The 15,433-nt window shown below is 41.1% G+C and overlaps 1 protein-coding gene across 4 annotated transcripts in view; it reads left to right on the forward strand.

Moving 5' to 3' along the window:
- Nucleotides 1-15,433, forward strand: part of LOC148424044 (ubiquitin carboxyl-terminal hydrolase 9X) — a 40,477-nt gene that overhangs the window by 21,459 nt on the left and 3,585 nt on the right. For 2 of the 4 annotated variants that reach the window (XM_088415047.1, XM_088415049.1), the window contains 26 exons: nucleotides 418-513; nucleotides 590-801; nucleotides 892-1,132; nucleotides 1,340-1,489; nucleotides 1,598-1,718; nucleotides 1,825-1,955; nucleotides 3,100-3,378; nucleotides 3,469-3,594; nucleotides 4,067-4,204; nucleotides 4,285-4,451; nucleotides 6,054-6,162; nucleotides 6,239-6,385; nucleotides 6,490-6,636; nucleotides 6,822-7,029; nucleotides 8,198-8,418; nucleotides 8,486-8,688; nucleotides 8,756-8,929; nucleotides 9,171-9,312; nucleotides 9,424-10,180; nucleotides 11,162-11,285; nucleotides 11,362-11,587; nucleotides 11,677-11,806; nucleotides 11,913-12,098; nucleotides 12,387-12,607; nucleotides 12,685-12,773; nucleotides 14,910-15,066. In XM_088415047.1, coding sequence (XP_088271173.1) covers nucleotides 418-513; nucleotides 590-801; nucleotides 892-1,132; nucleotides 1,340-1,489; nucleotides 1,598-1,718; nucleotides 1,825-1,955; nucleotides 3,100-3,378; nucleotides 3,469-3,594; nucleotides 4,067-4,204; nucleotides 4,285-4,451; nucleotides 6,054-6,162; nucleotides 6,239-6,385; nucleotides 6,490-6,636; nucleotides 6,822-7,029; nucleotides 8,198-8,418; nucleotides 8,486-8,688; nucleotides 8,756-8,929; nucleotides 9,171-9,312; nucleotides 9,424-10,180; nucleotides 11,162-11,285; nucleotides 11,362-11,587; nucleotides 11,677-11,806; nucleotides 11,913-12,098; nucleotides 12,387-12,607; nucleotides 12,685-12,773; nucleotides 14,910-15,066 — 4,902 coding nt within the window. The remainder of the gene's footprint in view (nucleotides 1-417; nucleotides 514-589; nucleotides 802-891; nucleotides 1,133-1,339; nucleotides 1,490-1,597; nucleotides 1,719-1,824; nucleotides 1,956-3,099; nucleotides 3,379-3,468; nucleotides 3,595-4,066; nucleotides 4,205-4,284; nucleotides 4,452-6,053; nucleotides 6,163-6,238; nucleotides 6,386-6,489; nucleotides 6,637-6,821; nucleotides 7,030-8,197; nucleotides 8,419-8,485; nucleotides 8,689-8,755; nucleotides 8,930-9,170; nucleotides 9,313-9,423; nucleotides 10,181-11,161; nucleotides 11,286-11,361; nucleotides 11,588-11,676; nucleotides 11,807-11,912; nucleotides 12,099-12,386; nucleotides 12,608-12,684; nucleotides 12,774-14,909; nucleotides 15,067-15,433) is intronic. The other 2 variants (XM_088415048.1, XM_088415050.1) reach the window with 1 other exon arrangement.

The following is a 15,433-nucleotide window of genomic DNA, read 5'->3' on the forward strand; positions in this document are numbered from 1 at the left end:
CACAATATGGAAAACTTCCCTTGAATTATGCATTTATAGACAAGATAATAAAGTAATACAATATCCGTAAACCAGTATCTCACTATTTAAAAAGAAAAAAAAACATTCATCAAATATTCATTGATGTAATGTATTTCCTAGCTCCTAACATTAATGATCAGAAATGATGGTTGGAGATTTTCCAGCAATGGCACGGAAAGAAAGTTAAAGGCTAAAACGAGTTAGGTTTGCCTCATTTTGGAATCAACCTGAATCAATTTTGACCCGTTTTGCTGTTGTGAGATATGTAACTTCTTCCCATGCTTGTGTGATAAACTGGTGTCATATGTTATAGCAGTTCAATGAGTTGGAACTGTGTGTCATCCCCACTTAGACACAGATGCATTATAATATTTAGGACATTTCGTTTTGTTTCAGGTGGTAATTCAAGGAAGTGATGACATTGCCAGCAGAGCCATAGACTTACTGAAAGAAATCTATACCAATCTTGGACCAAAATTACAAGTTAACCAGGTACATGAAAGAATTGTGTTCAAACCTATTTTTCAGGTTAAAGGTCATCTACCTATCTGTTTTTTTTTTCTTGTAGGTGGAAATTCATGAAGATTTCATTCAGTCATGTTTTGACCGTCTAAAGGCATCCTACGATACGCTCTGTGTGTTGGATGGTGACAAAGATAGCATTAACTGTGCTCGCCAGGAAGCAATTCGCATGGTGCGAGTGCTCACTGTGCTCAAAGAGTACATCAATGAATGTGATAGTGACTACCATGAAGAGAGAACTATCCTACCCATGTCAAGGTGGAATTACAAGCCTCATATTTCCATAAATTTTGTATGTCCACATTTTTTCCAAGACATCGTTCCTAAATGTTTCCTTTTTTTCCCCAGGGCGTTCCGAGGAAAACATATCACATTAATCGTGCGCTTCCCCAACCAGGGGCGTCAGGTGGATGACCTGGATATCTGGTCACACACCAATGACACAATTGGCTCAGTGCGCCGGGGCATCTTAAACCGTATCAAAGCCAATGCTGCACATACCAAGATAGAGCTCTTCATCGGAGGAGAAGTGGTTGATCCAGCTGATGACAGGAAACTGATTGGACAGCTCAACTTGAAAGACAAAACAGTAACTCACATTTTAATCATATTCTGATGCCTCTCTGGGGTGGACAGTTACACTGGCTTTATTAGAGCAAGCTTATGAGCCTACAGAACCTTTTTCTGAAATGTCATGGCAGCAGCCGTATTTGCTCCTGGAGGCTAAGCCATGCAGTAGAGTTGTTGATAGGCAAGTCTGGACGGTATTGTTAGTAATTTTGTCATTTTTCTTTAGCTGATCACAGCCAAGCTAACTCAGGTGAGCACCAACATGCCCTCTAGCCCAGACAGCTCCTCCGACTCTTCGACTGGTTCGCCAGGTAACCACGGCAACCATTACGGTGACGGGCCCAACCCTGAAGTGGAGAGCTGTCTTCCTGGTGTGGTGAGTTTTTACATTGTCGTTTTATAAAGGGTTTCGTCACACAAGTTGATGTTTCAATGTCGTCATGTTTGAGGAGCATCTCTCTAAACAACTTTTCCGGTTTTGCAGATCATGTCGCTGCATCTACGTTACATTTCCTTCCTGTGGCAGGTGGCTGACCTAGGCTGCCAACTCAATATGCCTCTACTTAGAGATGGGGCCAGGGTTCTCATGAAACTTATGCCTCCAGGTACTTGTTTTAATGTTCTTTTATTATGAGGCTGTCTAGTCAGTTGAGGGAAGCATAAACTCAAAGTGTTGGGATGCTTGTGTATTTTTTATTTTTTAAATTACAGATAATGCTACGGTGGAGAACCTGCGTGCTGTATGTTTAGACCATGCCAAGCTCGGGGAAAACAGCCTCAGCCCTTCACTGGACTCTCGTTTTTTTGGCCCCTCACCCTCACAAGTGCTCTACCTCATTGAGGTACAACCGCGCCCCCCCCCCCCCCCCCCCCCCCCCCCGTTTGTTTTTTTTTTTTTTATGTCAAATCACCATTTTAAAAAATTGCATGTTATATTTACTACTGTTTTTGTCTCGTGTATTCTGAATTTGCATATGGGGAAAATCAAAACTGTTTTTGTTCTTTTTGGTAAGATAACGTGGAGCAAAAATAAGCATTCCACAGCTTTTCAAAAAATCACAGTGGCTAAAGGGATTGTACCAATAACATTGACTTCCCAGCTTATTACACACCTATCCACAGATTCTAGTGGTAGAGTACTGCGGAAGTATATTGATAATATGTGCTATATATGTGTGTTTTACTATAGATTGCACTGATTACTATGTATTGTAGGCGTTGGTGTTAATTTCATTTTTTTGGCAGGTTATATGATAATAATTATTATTATTAGAATACCAATGGGACAAGGTAAGGAAGTGCATTTACAGTTATGGCACATATTGCACATATCTTGTGTAAGTCCGTCTTCTGTTCAGTGTCTTTTTGGATTGTCACATATTTTCAACAAATCGGTGGCTTTAACCACGTACATAACTCATTGGTGAAATGACATTTGAGACCAGGAGTGTTGTGTCATACATGAAAGCTTCACAGGGACGCCCTAGCAATGCTCCGCATCGTCTAGAAATCTACATTTCTTTCCAATTATTTGCAAATTTGTCTACTCAAAACTAACATCAGAGATATTACTTTCATCAAACCACATAACAAAGATTTTATTTAACAAAATATTATTTGCTACATTGAGAATCATCTACCATGTTAGGTTTAAGTAATGTTTGTTCTAATTATGGAAGCTATATGTTATTACAAGCAATTTGGGGTTTACTTTCATCAAACCACATCACAAAGATTTTATTAACAAAATATTTGCTACATTAAGAATCATCTACCATGTTAAGTTTAAATAATTTTTATTCTAATTATGTAAGCTATATCTTATTACAAGCAATCGGGGTTTAAATGTTTTGAAGCCATTTTAAAACAGTTTGTTACTTTTAGGAGAAAACATCATGCTGGATTTGCTGTTTGTTACTTTTAGGAGAAAACATCATGCTGGATTTGCTATTTGTAAAGGCTTTGGGTTCCCTGCCTGTGTTCCAGGTTGTGTATGCTTTGCTGATGCCTGCCAGTGCCACTCTGGGCGAGGATGCTAGTGACTTCCAGTACAACTTCCTGAAGAGTGGTGGCTTGCCGCTCGTGCTGAGCATGCTAACCCGAAACAACTTCCTGCCATCGGCTGACATGGAGACAAGGCGCGGGGCTTACCTCAATGCGCTGAAAATCGCCAAACTCCTCCTCACTGCCGTAGGATTTGGGCATGTGAAAGCTGTAGCGGAGGCCTGCCAGCCTAATGCCGAAGGAAATATCCCTGTTTCCCCGGTTAGCCAATTAGCGAAAACCATTAATGGTTTCCAAACATTTAAATGAAAATTTGATGATGATCATTCTCCACTCTCCAATTTACCACAGATTAACCAGGCCACTCATGACCAGGCTCTGGTCCTGCAGAGTGCTCTGCAAAACATCCCAAATCCTGCCTCAGAATGTATGCTGCGCAATGTAGCCATCCGCCTGGCACAGCAGATTTCTGATGAGGTAATTGCAAAGAATCAAAACGTATACATTATTTCTCGATAGTTGAAATATGAACATAGATGCCTTATTCTTAGAAAAGCTTGAGACATGTTTATCACTAAAGGAAAAATAATGATTCATACGGACCTCAACGATTTTCTTAATGTAAACATATTCTGTATTCTGTGTTCGTTGGACCTTGTCATCAAACGACTCAAAACAACTTAAGTAAATAGGTCGGATGACTCCGTAAAAGATAGACACTAATTACAGGACATTACTGTATATCTTTGAACATGTCGCTATGGTCAAATTATTTTCAATGCTTTCTTGGGGTACCATCATTTTTGCCCACATTCTGTTTGTTCTTTAAAATAATTCTCTTGAACCACTACAAAAGCAGTCTTTTCTTTGGTTGGTATTCATCACATTTTTGTTACTACAACTACTAATTTTTCCACATATATACATTAATTGATTGTGTCGCTGTCAGAATTTTTTTCAGACATCAAAGTCTATTCCTGACATCTGTGTCATCAGAGCGGTACAGAAAATAGTTTGGGCCTCAGGCTGTGGCACAGTACAGCTTGTCTTCAGTTCTAATGAAGATATTAGCAAGATATATGAGAAGGTACTTGTCAAGTGAACTAGATTGGGAATTTGAAAGGCAGTTTCAAATATTTTTTGTAAATGTTGTTTTTCCCTTATAAGACAAATGCAGCTAAGGAACTGGATGGTGAAGACGAGCAGGTGTGTTGTGAGGCCTTGGAAGTGATGACGTTGTGTTTTGCCTTGATGCCCACAGCCCTCGACACTCTCAGTAAGGAGAGGGCTTGGCAAACTTTCATCATAGACTTGCTACTGCACTGCCACAGCAAGTAAGTGCACATTAGTATTGGTTATATTAAGCTGAATTTATTCAATCCCAGCCATTCCTCAAAAGGAACCACCTTGTGTACCAGCTATGTTAGACGATTTTGATTGTTCTTTGAAGGTACACAGGATATTGTTTTATGGCTATACATGCATGGGACCCGCCTAAAATAGCTTGGTCTTGGTTCAGAAAATGTTTTTTCCAACAAAACAAAAGCAATGTTCATCTTCTGTTTTTTTATTTTTCTTTTATGACTAGAAAAATAGCTTGTTTTGACATGATTCATTTCAAGTGGAGCTTTGACATTCACATAAATATTTTTGTTTTCCTTTATGACAGCTCCGCCATAATCAACTACACTGTGTTCCAAATTGTTATTCAAACTGCATTTAAGAGTCAAAACTGTATTTTGAGATGGCAGCAAGGGGCTGGGAGGTGTCATGGTTTGGGTTGGAATCATGGAGAGCTGGTCGGTCCTTTTAGGGTCACTGCGAATGTAGAAATTAACTAAGTATGTAGAGTTTCTCACTGACAACTTTCTTCAATGGTACAAAAAGAAGAACCGTACCTCTTCTCTTTACCTCAACCCTGTTGAGAACCTCTGGAGTATCATCAAGCAAAAGATCTCTAAGGATGGAAGACAGTTCATATCCAAGCTGCTGCTCTGAGATGCTATTCTAACATCTTGCCAAGAAATTAAAGTGAAACTGTCCATGAACTCACAAGTTCTATAGATGTAAAGTGATATCAAGCAAGGGTCATCCTCTATTAACATGTTAATATTCCACAGTCATTTCAAACAAAATGTTATGTAATCGTGTAATATTCAAATTCAACATGTGACCATTTTTTTTTAGTTCTTTACAGCCAGTAAAAAGTCTTGAGATGCTGTTCTGCTTAAAGGGAGAGTGTAAGTTTTCGCATGCACGCGTGGGAACTTTAGGGGCATTACGGTAAACCTAGCAATACACACCCTCCTCCAGCTGTCCATTGCTGTAACAGACCTGGCGACCTTTAGAGGAGTGCCCCTACGATTATATTTAAAATATACTCTTAGTCATTAACACATTTATTTGCATTTTTTTTTTTTTTTTATAATGTGTTCATTTTTAATAAAAAACGTTTTGAATCTTACATATAATCACTTTAATAATTTGGAACAGTGGAGTTGTTATTCAATGTATTGTAAAAAAACGACTGTTGAAATTTGATCAATGAAAATTGAACAAAACACTGACTTGAAAATTATATTGACTGACATTTGCATCAATTATTGATGAAAATTGTATTATGTAACGTACCACCAGCAAATGGGTAAGAACCCATGAATGATTTGATTTGGAACTGCAATTCTGCCACCTAGTGGCCGTTTAAGTAGCATGACATTTTAAATCTGCTTTGCAGGAGCGCTATATCAAACCCTTGATAACTGCTGTGCAAAAAAGAAAAAAAACGTCTACATTTTGGTGATGAAATGTACTAAATTAAAAATACATTACTGCAATTTTAGTTTACTGCAATTTTAGTAGAGATGAATGAAAAGACAGAATAGGAGCACAATAAGCTGACATTTGGATTCCATTTTTTTGTTTTATGCCTTTGACAGATCTGTGCGTCAGATGGCCCAGGAGCAATTTTTCCTCATGGCGACCAGGTGTTGCATGGGCCACCGACCTCTCCTTTTCTTTATTACTCTCCTTTTCACTGTCCTCGGGGTGAGTAAGCCAACATGTGAGTGACGCTTCTTTTCTTGCTGTTGACCCTATTTTTATGTTCCTGACCTGAGTGCAGACCACTGCTAAGGAGCGAGCTAAACATGCAGGGGACTACTTCACTTTGCTCCGACATCTCCTGAACTATGCCTACAACAGCAACATCAACCTGCCAAATGCTGAGGTGCTGCTCAACAATGAGATTGATTGGCTCAAAAGGATAAGGGTAGGTTATCCTTTGTCTCAAGTTAGCATGGGATTAATTTTTGTCGTGTTGCCTTTGTGAATGTGAGCTGATGTTACTGTCATTCCTGATCTTACATCTTCTAGGATGAAGTCAAGAGGACAGGGGAAACTGGCGTCGAGGAAACTATCTTAGAAGGCCATCTTGGTGTCACCAAGGAGCTATTAGCTTTCCAGACACCTGAGAAGAAATATTACATTGGCTGTGAGAAAGGAGGAGCTAACCTCATAAAGGTGCATCTGATAAGTCTTGTCCCATAATGATTATACGTTTTAAGATATTTAACTCACAAAAGCCAGGATTTTTCTATCTTTTTGGGGTCTCTATTCTTTATAAAAGGTGACATTTAGTTCTGTTGTATTAAACAATGGTTGGTGTCCATCAAATATTGTTGACACATTCCAACACCCCCCCACAGGAGCTGATCGACGACTTCATCTCCCCAGCGTCAAACGTTTACTTGCAGTACATGAAGAGTGGCGAGTTTCCCACAGAGCAGGCCATTCCAGTGTGCAGCACCCCGGCCTCCATCAATGCTGGCTTTGAGCTCTTGGTAGCGCTTGCTGTCGGCTGTTTCCGCAACCTCAAGCAGATCGTTGACACTCTGACTGACATGTACTATTTGGGTAAGTTAATGTGTTAAAGCAGGGTTTTCCATGCTTTTTCTTTTCAGCTCAAGTCCAATTCAGCTCAAGTCCAATAAAAGATGTAAACTTGGCGGGATGCAAACAATATGTAGTGTTCCCTCTTTTTTCGCAGTTAATGGAGACTGAAAATCCCCTGCAAAAAGTGAATTCCCCAAAGTAGGAACCCCCCCCAATTTTCATGAGTGTGTATCTGGGTACCAGAATTTTTTTAACTGTGAAATACTTCACATATTTCACACGGGGGTTCCACATTCTGTGTTGCGTCTCCGCTCCACTGCGCGGCGGTGTGCTTCCACAACCATGTCGCACATATATTCTATTTTGTACAGTAACTGTACTCTTATTTATTTCCTTGCCCATGGTTAGGGAGCACGGAAGGCCAGCAATGCCCTCCACGTGACCCAGAGTGGAACCCGTAGCTCAACAAACGTGACAACGGGAAAGCAGGGTTTACGCTCAGCATTCCAATTTATTACAACAGAACTCTTTGGAACATCTGCCCAAACACCCTTTTCCGTCGGCAACTTATTTATTCTTCCCGCCATGCTCATGCACTCATATCTCACTTGCATGCCACACACAGCTTTCTCACATAAAGGAACAATACATGTAGCACAACTGTCATTAACATTCATCAACATTGCCTTCTCAAAGAGGCTTGAATGGGTGGCAGAAGAGAGGCTCTCATTTGAGTCAGAGACATTAGGTTGAGGTTCACGCTGAGACTGCTGCTGGAGGTTGAGGTTCACTCTGAGACTGCTGATAGCCAGTCACGTGTCTTGTAGGACGCCCGTAGCTTGTCCAGTTACAGTCAACTCGTCTGGCATGCAGGACAACCTTCACAGTGCATCTTTTGGCAAAATATAACAGTTTTGTTTGGGGTTTTCTTTTTTCTTTCTTTTTTGGTGGGGGGGACGGTGGTCTGAGGACATGAAAGATGAAATGCTAAGCGGTGAGGGAACACTGTTGTTTAATGCAATATCTAAGTATCTTGCGTGCTTTTGCCATGACAATTGGTGACCCAGAAAAAACTGCTGTGGCGTTTTGCCTACCAACCCTCAGTTTGGATTACGTTGTCTGAAAAGGTGATGAGACGTACGTATGTACAACCTGAAGAAGATTTGAGCCGTTCCACATCTCTTTCCAGGCTGTGAAACGTTGACTGAGTGGGAGTACCTGCCTCCAGTAGGCCCACGGCCAAATAAAGGCTTTGTGGGTCTGAAGAACGCTGGGGCCACATGTTATATGAACTCAGTAATTCAGCAACTTTACATGATTCCTCCCATTCGCAACGGCATCCTGGCCATCGAGGGCACAGGGACCGATGTGGATGATGACATGTCAGGCGATGAGAAGCAGGAGAATGAGGTACTGCCAGCTAATGATAGTATGGGTGTGATGGCCAAATACACTGTTGAGGAATCATCGTCAATAGATTTTGTCCCAACAGACTAATGTGGATCCTCGTGATGAGGTGTTCAGCTACCACCACCAGTTTGACGATAAGCCTGCAAGTAAAGCAGAGGACAGGAAGGAGTACAACATTGGAGTTTTGCGTCACCTACAGGTCATCTTTGGCCACCTCGCTGCTTCCAGACTTCAGTACTATGTCCCGAGAGGCTTCTGGAAACAATTTAGGTATGTAATTCACGCATTTTGACTGTTTTGGTAGAGGTTTAAGTACCTTCTACTTGTGGGGCTGCAGGTTATGGGGTGAGCCAGTGAATCTAAGAGAGCAGCATGACGCTTTAGAGTTTTTCAATTCCTTGGTGGATAGTCTGGATGAAGCACTAAAGGCCTTGGGTCATCCTGCTATGCTCAGCAAGGTGCTAGGAGGCTCCTTTGCTGATCAGAAGATTTGTCAGGGATGCCCTCATAGGTGAGTATTTATTTATATTGTATCACAGAGAAACTACACATTTTTTCAAATAAATATTCAGCATTAGATATGCATTTAATACTGGTGCGTTTTTTTTTTTCCTATCAACCACTGGAAACATTTTTACAACTCACTAGTTAAGAATCACTAATTAAGAAGATTGATTTCTAGATAATGCAATAGTTATGCTCAGTAGGACAAATGTTTTATCCCCCACCCACACGCAAACCTTTGTCTTTAGGTACGAGTGTGAGGAGTCATTCACGACACTTAATGTAGACATCAGAAACCATCAGAATCTTTTGGACTCCATGGAGCAATACGTCAAAGGAGATCTACTGGAGGGAGCCAATGCATACCACTGTGAGAAGTGTAATAAGAAGGTAAGATAGGATTGCAGCTTTTTTAAAAGGGTAAAATGTTTGGGATGTAAATGGTAGGTTTGTAATGGACATATATTGGATACATTATATATTTTTTTGCATCCCCTGTAGGTGGACACTGTCAAGCGACTGCTGATCAAAAAGCTGCCACCAGTCCTTGCCATCCAACTGAAGCGCTTCGACTACGATTGGGAGCGGGAATGTGCCATCAAATTCAATGACTACTTTGAATTCCCGAGGGAGCTAGACATGGAGCCGTACACTGTTGCTGGCGTGGCGAAAATTGAGGGCGATGACGTCAACCCGGAGAACCAAGTGATCCAACAGAATGAACCCTCAGAACCCACGCCTGTGGGCAGCTCCAAGTACCGTTTGGTAGGGGTTCTGGTCCACTCGGGCCAGGCCAGCGGTGGACATTACTACTCGTACATCATCCAAAGAAATGGGGGCGACGGCGAAAAAAATCGCTGGTATAAGTTTGACGATGGAGACGTGACGGAGTGCAAAATGGATGACGAGGAGGAGATGAAAAACCAATGCTTTGGTGGTGAATACATGGGCGAGGTGTTTGATCACATGATGAAAAGGATGTCATATCGCAGACAAAAACGATGGTGGAATGCCTACATCCTTTTCTATGAACGTATGGACTCATTAGACAAGGACAGCGAGCTTGTCAAGTACATCTCGGAGCTGGCCATCTCCACCGCCAAGCCGCATCAAGTCAAGATGCCTGGTGTAATCGAGTGCAGCGTCCGCAAACAGAACGTCCAATTTATGCACAACCGAATGCAATACAGCCTGGAATATTTCCAGTTTATTAAGAAACTTCTGACCTGTAACAGTGTCTATTTAAACCCCCCTCCAGGTATGTATAGATACACCAATACTAAATACTATACGACATTTTAAATACCATACGGCCAGTGGTGTAACAACTTTGGTGATGGGGCCCCTGGTGCAATTAAGTTTTTTTTTTTTTTTTTGGTACCCCCAGATGCCTTGTCCTAAACATAAATCCATGTGCCAAGCCACTTGAGAGAACTGATACCCATCACCAATGATTTTGCCAGGCTTCCAATTTTAAGATTATGATCTTTATATTTATTATAAATACCACACGTGTGTGTGTGTGTGTGTGTGTGTGTGTGTGTGATATATATATATAGTGTGTGTGTGTGTGTGTGTGTGTGTCAGTACAGACGTTCAGTTTTTCAGATGACATGTTAACTGCATTCAGTGGCGATAAGCATTCCCATAAATTCTGACATTTCCCATCATTACTGTGGTTTTAAATTCCCTCTTCTATCATCTTGAGATTGCATCTAGTGTTGTTTGATGAAGATCATTGTCCCTATTAAATGATCACTGCACAATGTGTTACATAAATGATACTTAATAACTGCTGAGCGTGATCTTATGGAAAGCAGAATTGTTTTGTTAGCCAGAGGATCCTGTGACGGTACTGCACAGGAAATTAAATATTTGACCACAGGTGCTGGTTCATAACAAATTACAAATGTGCTTCCCTTATCACTTGATGTCCTACCCCTGACAGATGATTTTTATGTTGTCCTAGGGAAGAAAAAGATGGTTTCTGTATTAACGTTACCAGTGACAGTTGTCACCACTTGTTGCAGTAAACGCGTAGATCATCTACTGCAGAACAACTTATGCGCAGAGAGTGTGTAAAGCAGAAATTATAAGAAAAAGCCTTGTGAACATTTTAGCAACACAACTAAACATTTCAACACTGAACAAAAAAAAAAATAATTTTAAGATGTGATTTCAAATGTTTTAAACCAGGAGAAACTGCTAATCCAAGCCCTGCTGTCTTTCACTTTGTCAGGACAAGACCATCTTCTGCCAGAGGCAGAGGAGATTGCTATGATAAGTGCTCAGCTGGCTGCTCGCTTCCTCTTTAGCACAGGCTTCCACACCAAGAAAGTAGTCAGAGGTCCTGCCAGTGATTGGTAAGCACCCACCACATTACCACATTGTTTCTCTCTACATTCAGTCCTTTTCTGAACATGTCTTCTCCATCATAAGGTATGATGCGCTCTGCATCCTGCTGAGACACAGTAAGAATGTACGCTACTGGTTTGCACACAACGTACTGTTTGCTTACCCCAACCGCTTCTCCGAGTACCTACTGGAGTGCCCGAGCGCTGAGGTGCGCGGTGCCTTTGCTAAGCTCATAGTTTTCATCGCTCACTTCTCGCTGCAAGACGGCCCCTGCCCCTCCCCCACCGCTTCGCCTGGAACCTCCGCTCAGGTTTAGCTTTTCTTTATGGCTTTCAAAACGAATTAAGAGGTTTCCCACTCGATGCACCTCAAGTAATTTATTGTATTCACGTTGATTAGGGCTGTGACAACCTCAGTCTAAGTGACCACCTTTTAAGAGCTGTCCTCAACTTGCTCAGACGAGAGGTATCCGAACATGGTCGTCACCTGCAACAGTACTTCAACCTCTTTGTCATGTATGCCAATCTGGGTAAGAAGCATACAAACAACCTGTCATGTACACCTGCTCAGACTTATTGGGTTATGACTATAATCCCTTTCAACACATTCAACCTCCAATCTTCCTCCGTAAATAGGTTTGGCAGAAAAGACCCAGCTGCTAAAGCTCAATGTGCCTGCCACGTTCATGTTAGTAGCGCTGGACGAAGGCCCCGGACCTGCCATCAAGTACCAGTACGCCGAACTAGGCAAGCTTTACACAGTGGTCTCCCAATTGGTTCGCTGCTGTGATGTATCCTCACGCATGCAGTCCTCCATCAATGGTGAGTGTAAAACAATGCCAAGTTGTCAGGTGTTTCGTACCAGGGGTGTGTGTGTGTGTGTGTGTGTGTGTGTGTGTGTGTGGGGGGGGGGGGGGGGGGGGTGAAAGCACCCTAATTGTATTGCCCTATGAGGATCATCATCCTTGCTCAGGATGTGGTGACTGACAAACCAGCCACTCTGAGCTCCTGTGCGGTGTTGCCAGAGCTTGGAGCTGAGGGCTTTCTAGGGGGGAAAAAATAAAATAGATAATCACTTCATTTGTAATAATTGCTCACCCATCTGTGCAGGTAACCCCCCTCTGCCTAACCCCTATGGGGACACCAACCTAACAGCCCCGGTAATGCTAGTGCAGCAGCTTGTGGCTGAGATCCTGTTTGTGAGGACCAGCTATGTGAAGAAGATCATCGAGGACTGCAGCAACTCTGAGGAGACCGTAAAATTGCTCCGCTTCAGCTGCTGGGAGAACCCTCAGTTTTCCTCCACTGTGCTCAGTGAGCTACTCTGGCAGGTAAAACTAAAATCACAGCGACTAGGATTTCTCTGTCGCTTGGATGTGTTGCTTAACGTTTGCTTGGCTGTACACAGGTGGCATACTCTTATAATTATGAGTTGAGGCCTCACTTGGACTTGCTGCTACAGATCCTGCTCATTGAAGACTCCTGGCAGACGCACAGGTCAGAATTGATTACCAAGATGACAAATCAAGCCAAGTTGCAAACACAACCATTTACACACTAAGATGGAGGTACACACCAGACTACAAATGGTATCATTATTTTGCAATGCAAAAAGGCAGACGTCAAAATACCTTGCTGAGGCCATAAGCCACATGTTGTCTACGCCAATTTTAACAAGGCTACATGGCACACATTCGCTGGCAAGAATATTGAATAAGCAATGCTTTCGCCCTCATGTCAATATTTGCACTGATCGTTTTCTTTCTTCTGTAGAAGAAGCGAAAATTGGTCTTTCCACCCTACCCGCACAAGCTATTAGAGACGGATGACATAGCTTTAAAATTATATTTTATATTTTATATATATTATATTTCAAGTAAATGTGCTGTGATACATCTGACCATTTGGGAAATTACTAAACACTTGTGGTTCAGAATAACAGCATTTTTATACCACGCATTTAAGTGTAATTTTTTTTTCACAGTTGAAATGTAAATTAATTTTAATACCGTGCAACCGTTTTCAGGGACACAGTTTGAAATGGAAACTAAAACCTATATTTTGATGGCAGTCTGAATGACACATTGAAAGCGGAACGTACCAGAGAAGTTTGAAAATATTTTGAAAGGGACAACGAAGTATATTTTCTGTTACTGTGTGTGTGTGTGTCTGTCTGGCTTGTGTGAGGGAGATGTTGCGTAAGCTAGTGACCCATTATGCTCATGGAACAAAATACAATGGCTAAATACCACACTTTTCCCCCTCCTTTCTAACTTAACTGTAATAGATTAAAAATATTGTGGCTCTGGTATGACAGCCAATCAGCCATATTTCCGTAAACACAAACGTTAAGCCCGCCCTGTGTGACGTCACGATCCTCTGAGCATGCGGGACAGTTTGGGGCCGTTTGGCATTCATTTTTTATATATATATATATATATATATATATATATATATATATATATATATATAAAAATAAAATGTGTGTTTGGTATATTTATTTGGGAACGTGAACAACCCAATAGAATCAGATTTCCCAAAAGATTCAGAATTGAGCATTAAGCCCTGCAGTGTGAACCTAGCCTGACTAGCTAGATAGTGTTTTCCTTGTGAGGTCTAAATGTAACCTAACGTTTTACATGAGCAATGAATAAATAAAGAAGCCAATATTTTAAGTTACAAGTAAAGAAATCCAAACAACACACCTTCAAAAGTCATTTGTACATACCATGCAGACGTGTTGAAAAATATTTTTCTATGGGATTGTGTATCTTGAGCCTACCAGGGTCTGCTTTCTTTGTCTTAAGGAATACATCTAATGAGTGCTCCAGCAATGATCAGTTGAAACTTTCGCTTTTATGCTTTTATCCTGTCCTGTCGTCCTCACGTGTCTTGAGGCTGCTCATTTTTGGCCTTGCTTTTAAGCTATAGCTTGTGTTTCCTCTTAACTGTAAAGGTAACATCTATGTTTTGCATCCTATCTGCCCTTGTAGCCAAACCATTTCCATTTGACAGACGTCGCTTTCAATTTAGGCACTAAGTCCTTGCAGTGGAGAAACGTGTGTACATAAGAATAGACACCATGCTACAGATTACGTCATCACGTCCTTAGTGTCAATTTCGCGATATTTGATTTCTTTATTTTTTTTATCACCCCCAAAACTACACTTGTCAATATTGTAGGTGTGATATTGCACACACACATACAAGCACTCGTCAATCTGTTTTTATTAACTAGGTTGTAGATGGCAGTGTTATGTAGCTTAGTTGGTCGTTGCGTCCAACATGTATTTGGTTGGTGGCTTGGATCAATGATGGTGTGGTCATCTCCCAACCCAGAGGTTGTGGGTTCAATACCTGGACTTTGCGACCATGTTGAAATATCCTTGAGCAATTGCTTCTAATGCTCCTGCATCAGTAGATGACTGAGTAGCCGAATGTAAAGAACTTTGAGGGACGAGTAAGGTGGAAAAACATCTTAAGTGAAGAACAATGTACAATTTCCACTCCGGCAATCTATTACCCGAAGCGATTAGCTGAATGAATGTTGATAAAGCAAACACAGCTGTTCTTTCTGACCAAAATGCAGTGTTTATTTGTAATCCTCCTTTTCTCTATCTTTTTGTGCTGTAGGATTCATAATGTGCTGAAGGGAATTCCAGATGACAGGGATGGTCTCTTTGACACTATCCAGCGTTCCAAGAACCACTATCAGAAACGAGCCTACCAGTGCATCAAATGCATGGTGGCCCTCTTCAGCAACTGCTCTGTGGCTTACCAGATCCTCCAGGTACACCTGCACATTAATTACAAAATTAACAATGGTATCCTCATTCAATATTGATATTGGATATTGGTCCATTATTATATATATATATATATATATATATCCTATATCGAATCAATCTGTGTACATTCAAAATCGCCAATATTTGCAAATACAGAGAACTATTTTTTTTTTTTAATCCATGTAGTACATTGTCATGTTTGAGGTTGAATGTATGTTGTTTCAATAGTATCCGGTGATTAAATCCCGCCTAACCCTAAGTAACATTTTCTACAAAAAAAAAAAAAAAAATTAAAAACATGAATCATTCCTGCTGATATCTATCAGACAATACTCTAGGCTGCAATCAGTATTTGTGAGTGAAAAAGTT

The sequence above is a fragment of the Hippichthys cyanospilos genome, chromosome 5, assembly GCF_059441005.1.
Source record: "Hippichthys cyanospilos isolate Australia breed blue-spotted pipefish chromosome 5, RoL_Hcya_1.0, whole genome shotgun sequence".
Classification (NCBI taxonomy): Eukaryota; Metazoa; Chordata; class Actinopteri; order Syngnathiformes; family Syngnathidae; genus Hippichthys; species Hippichthys cyanospilos.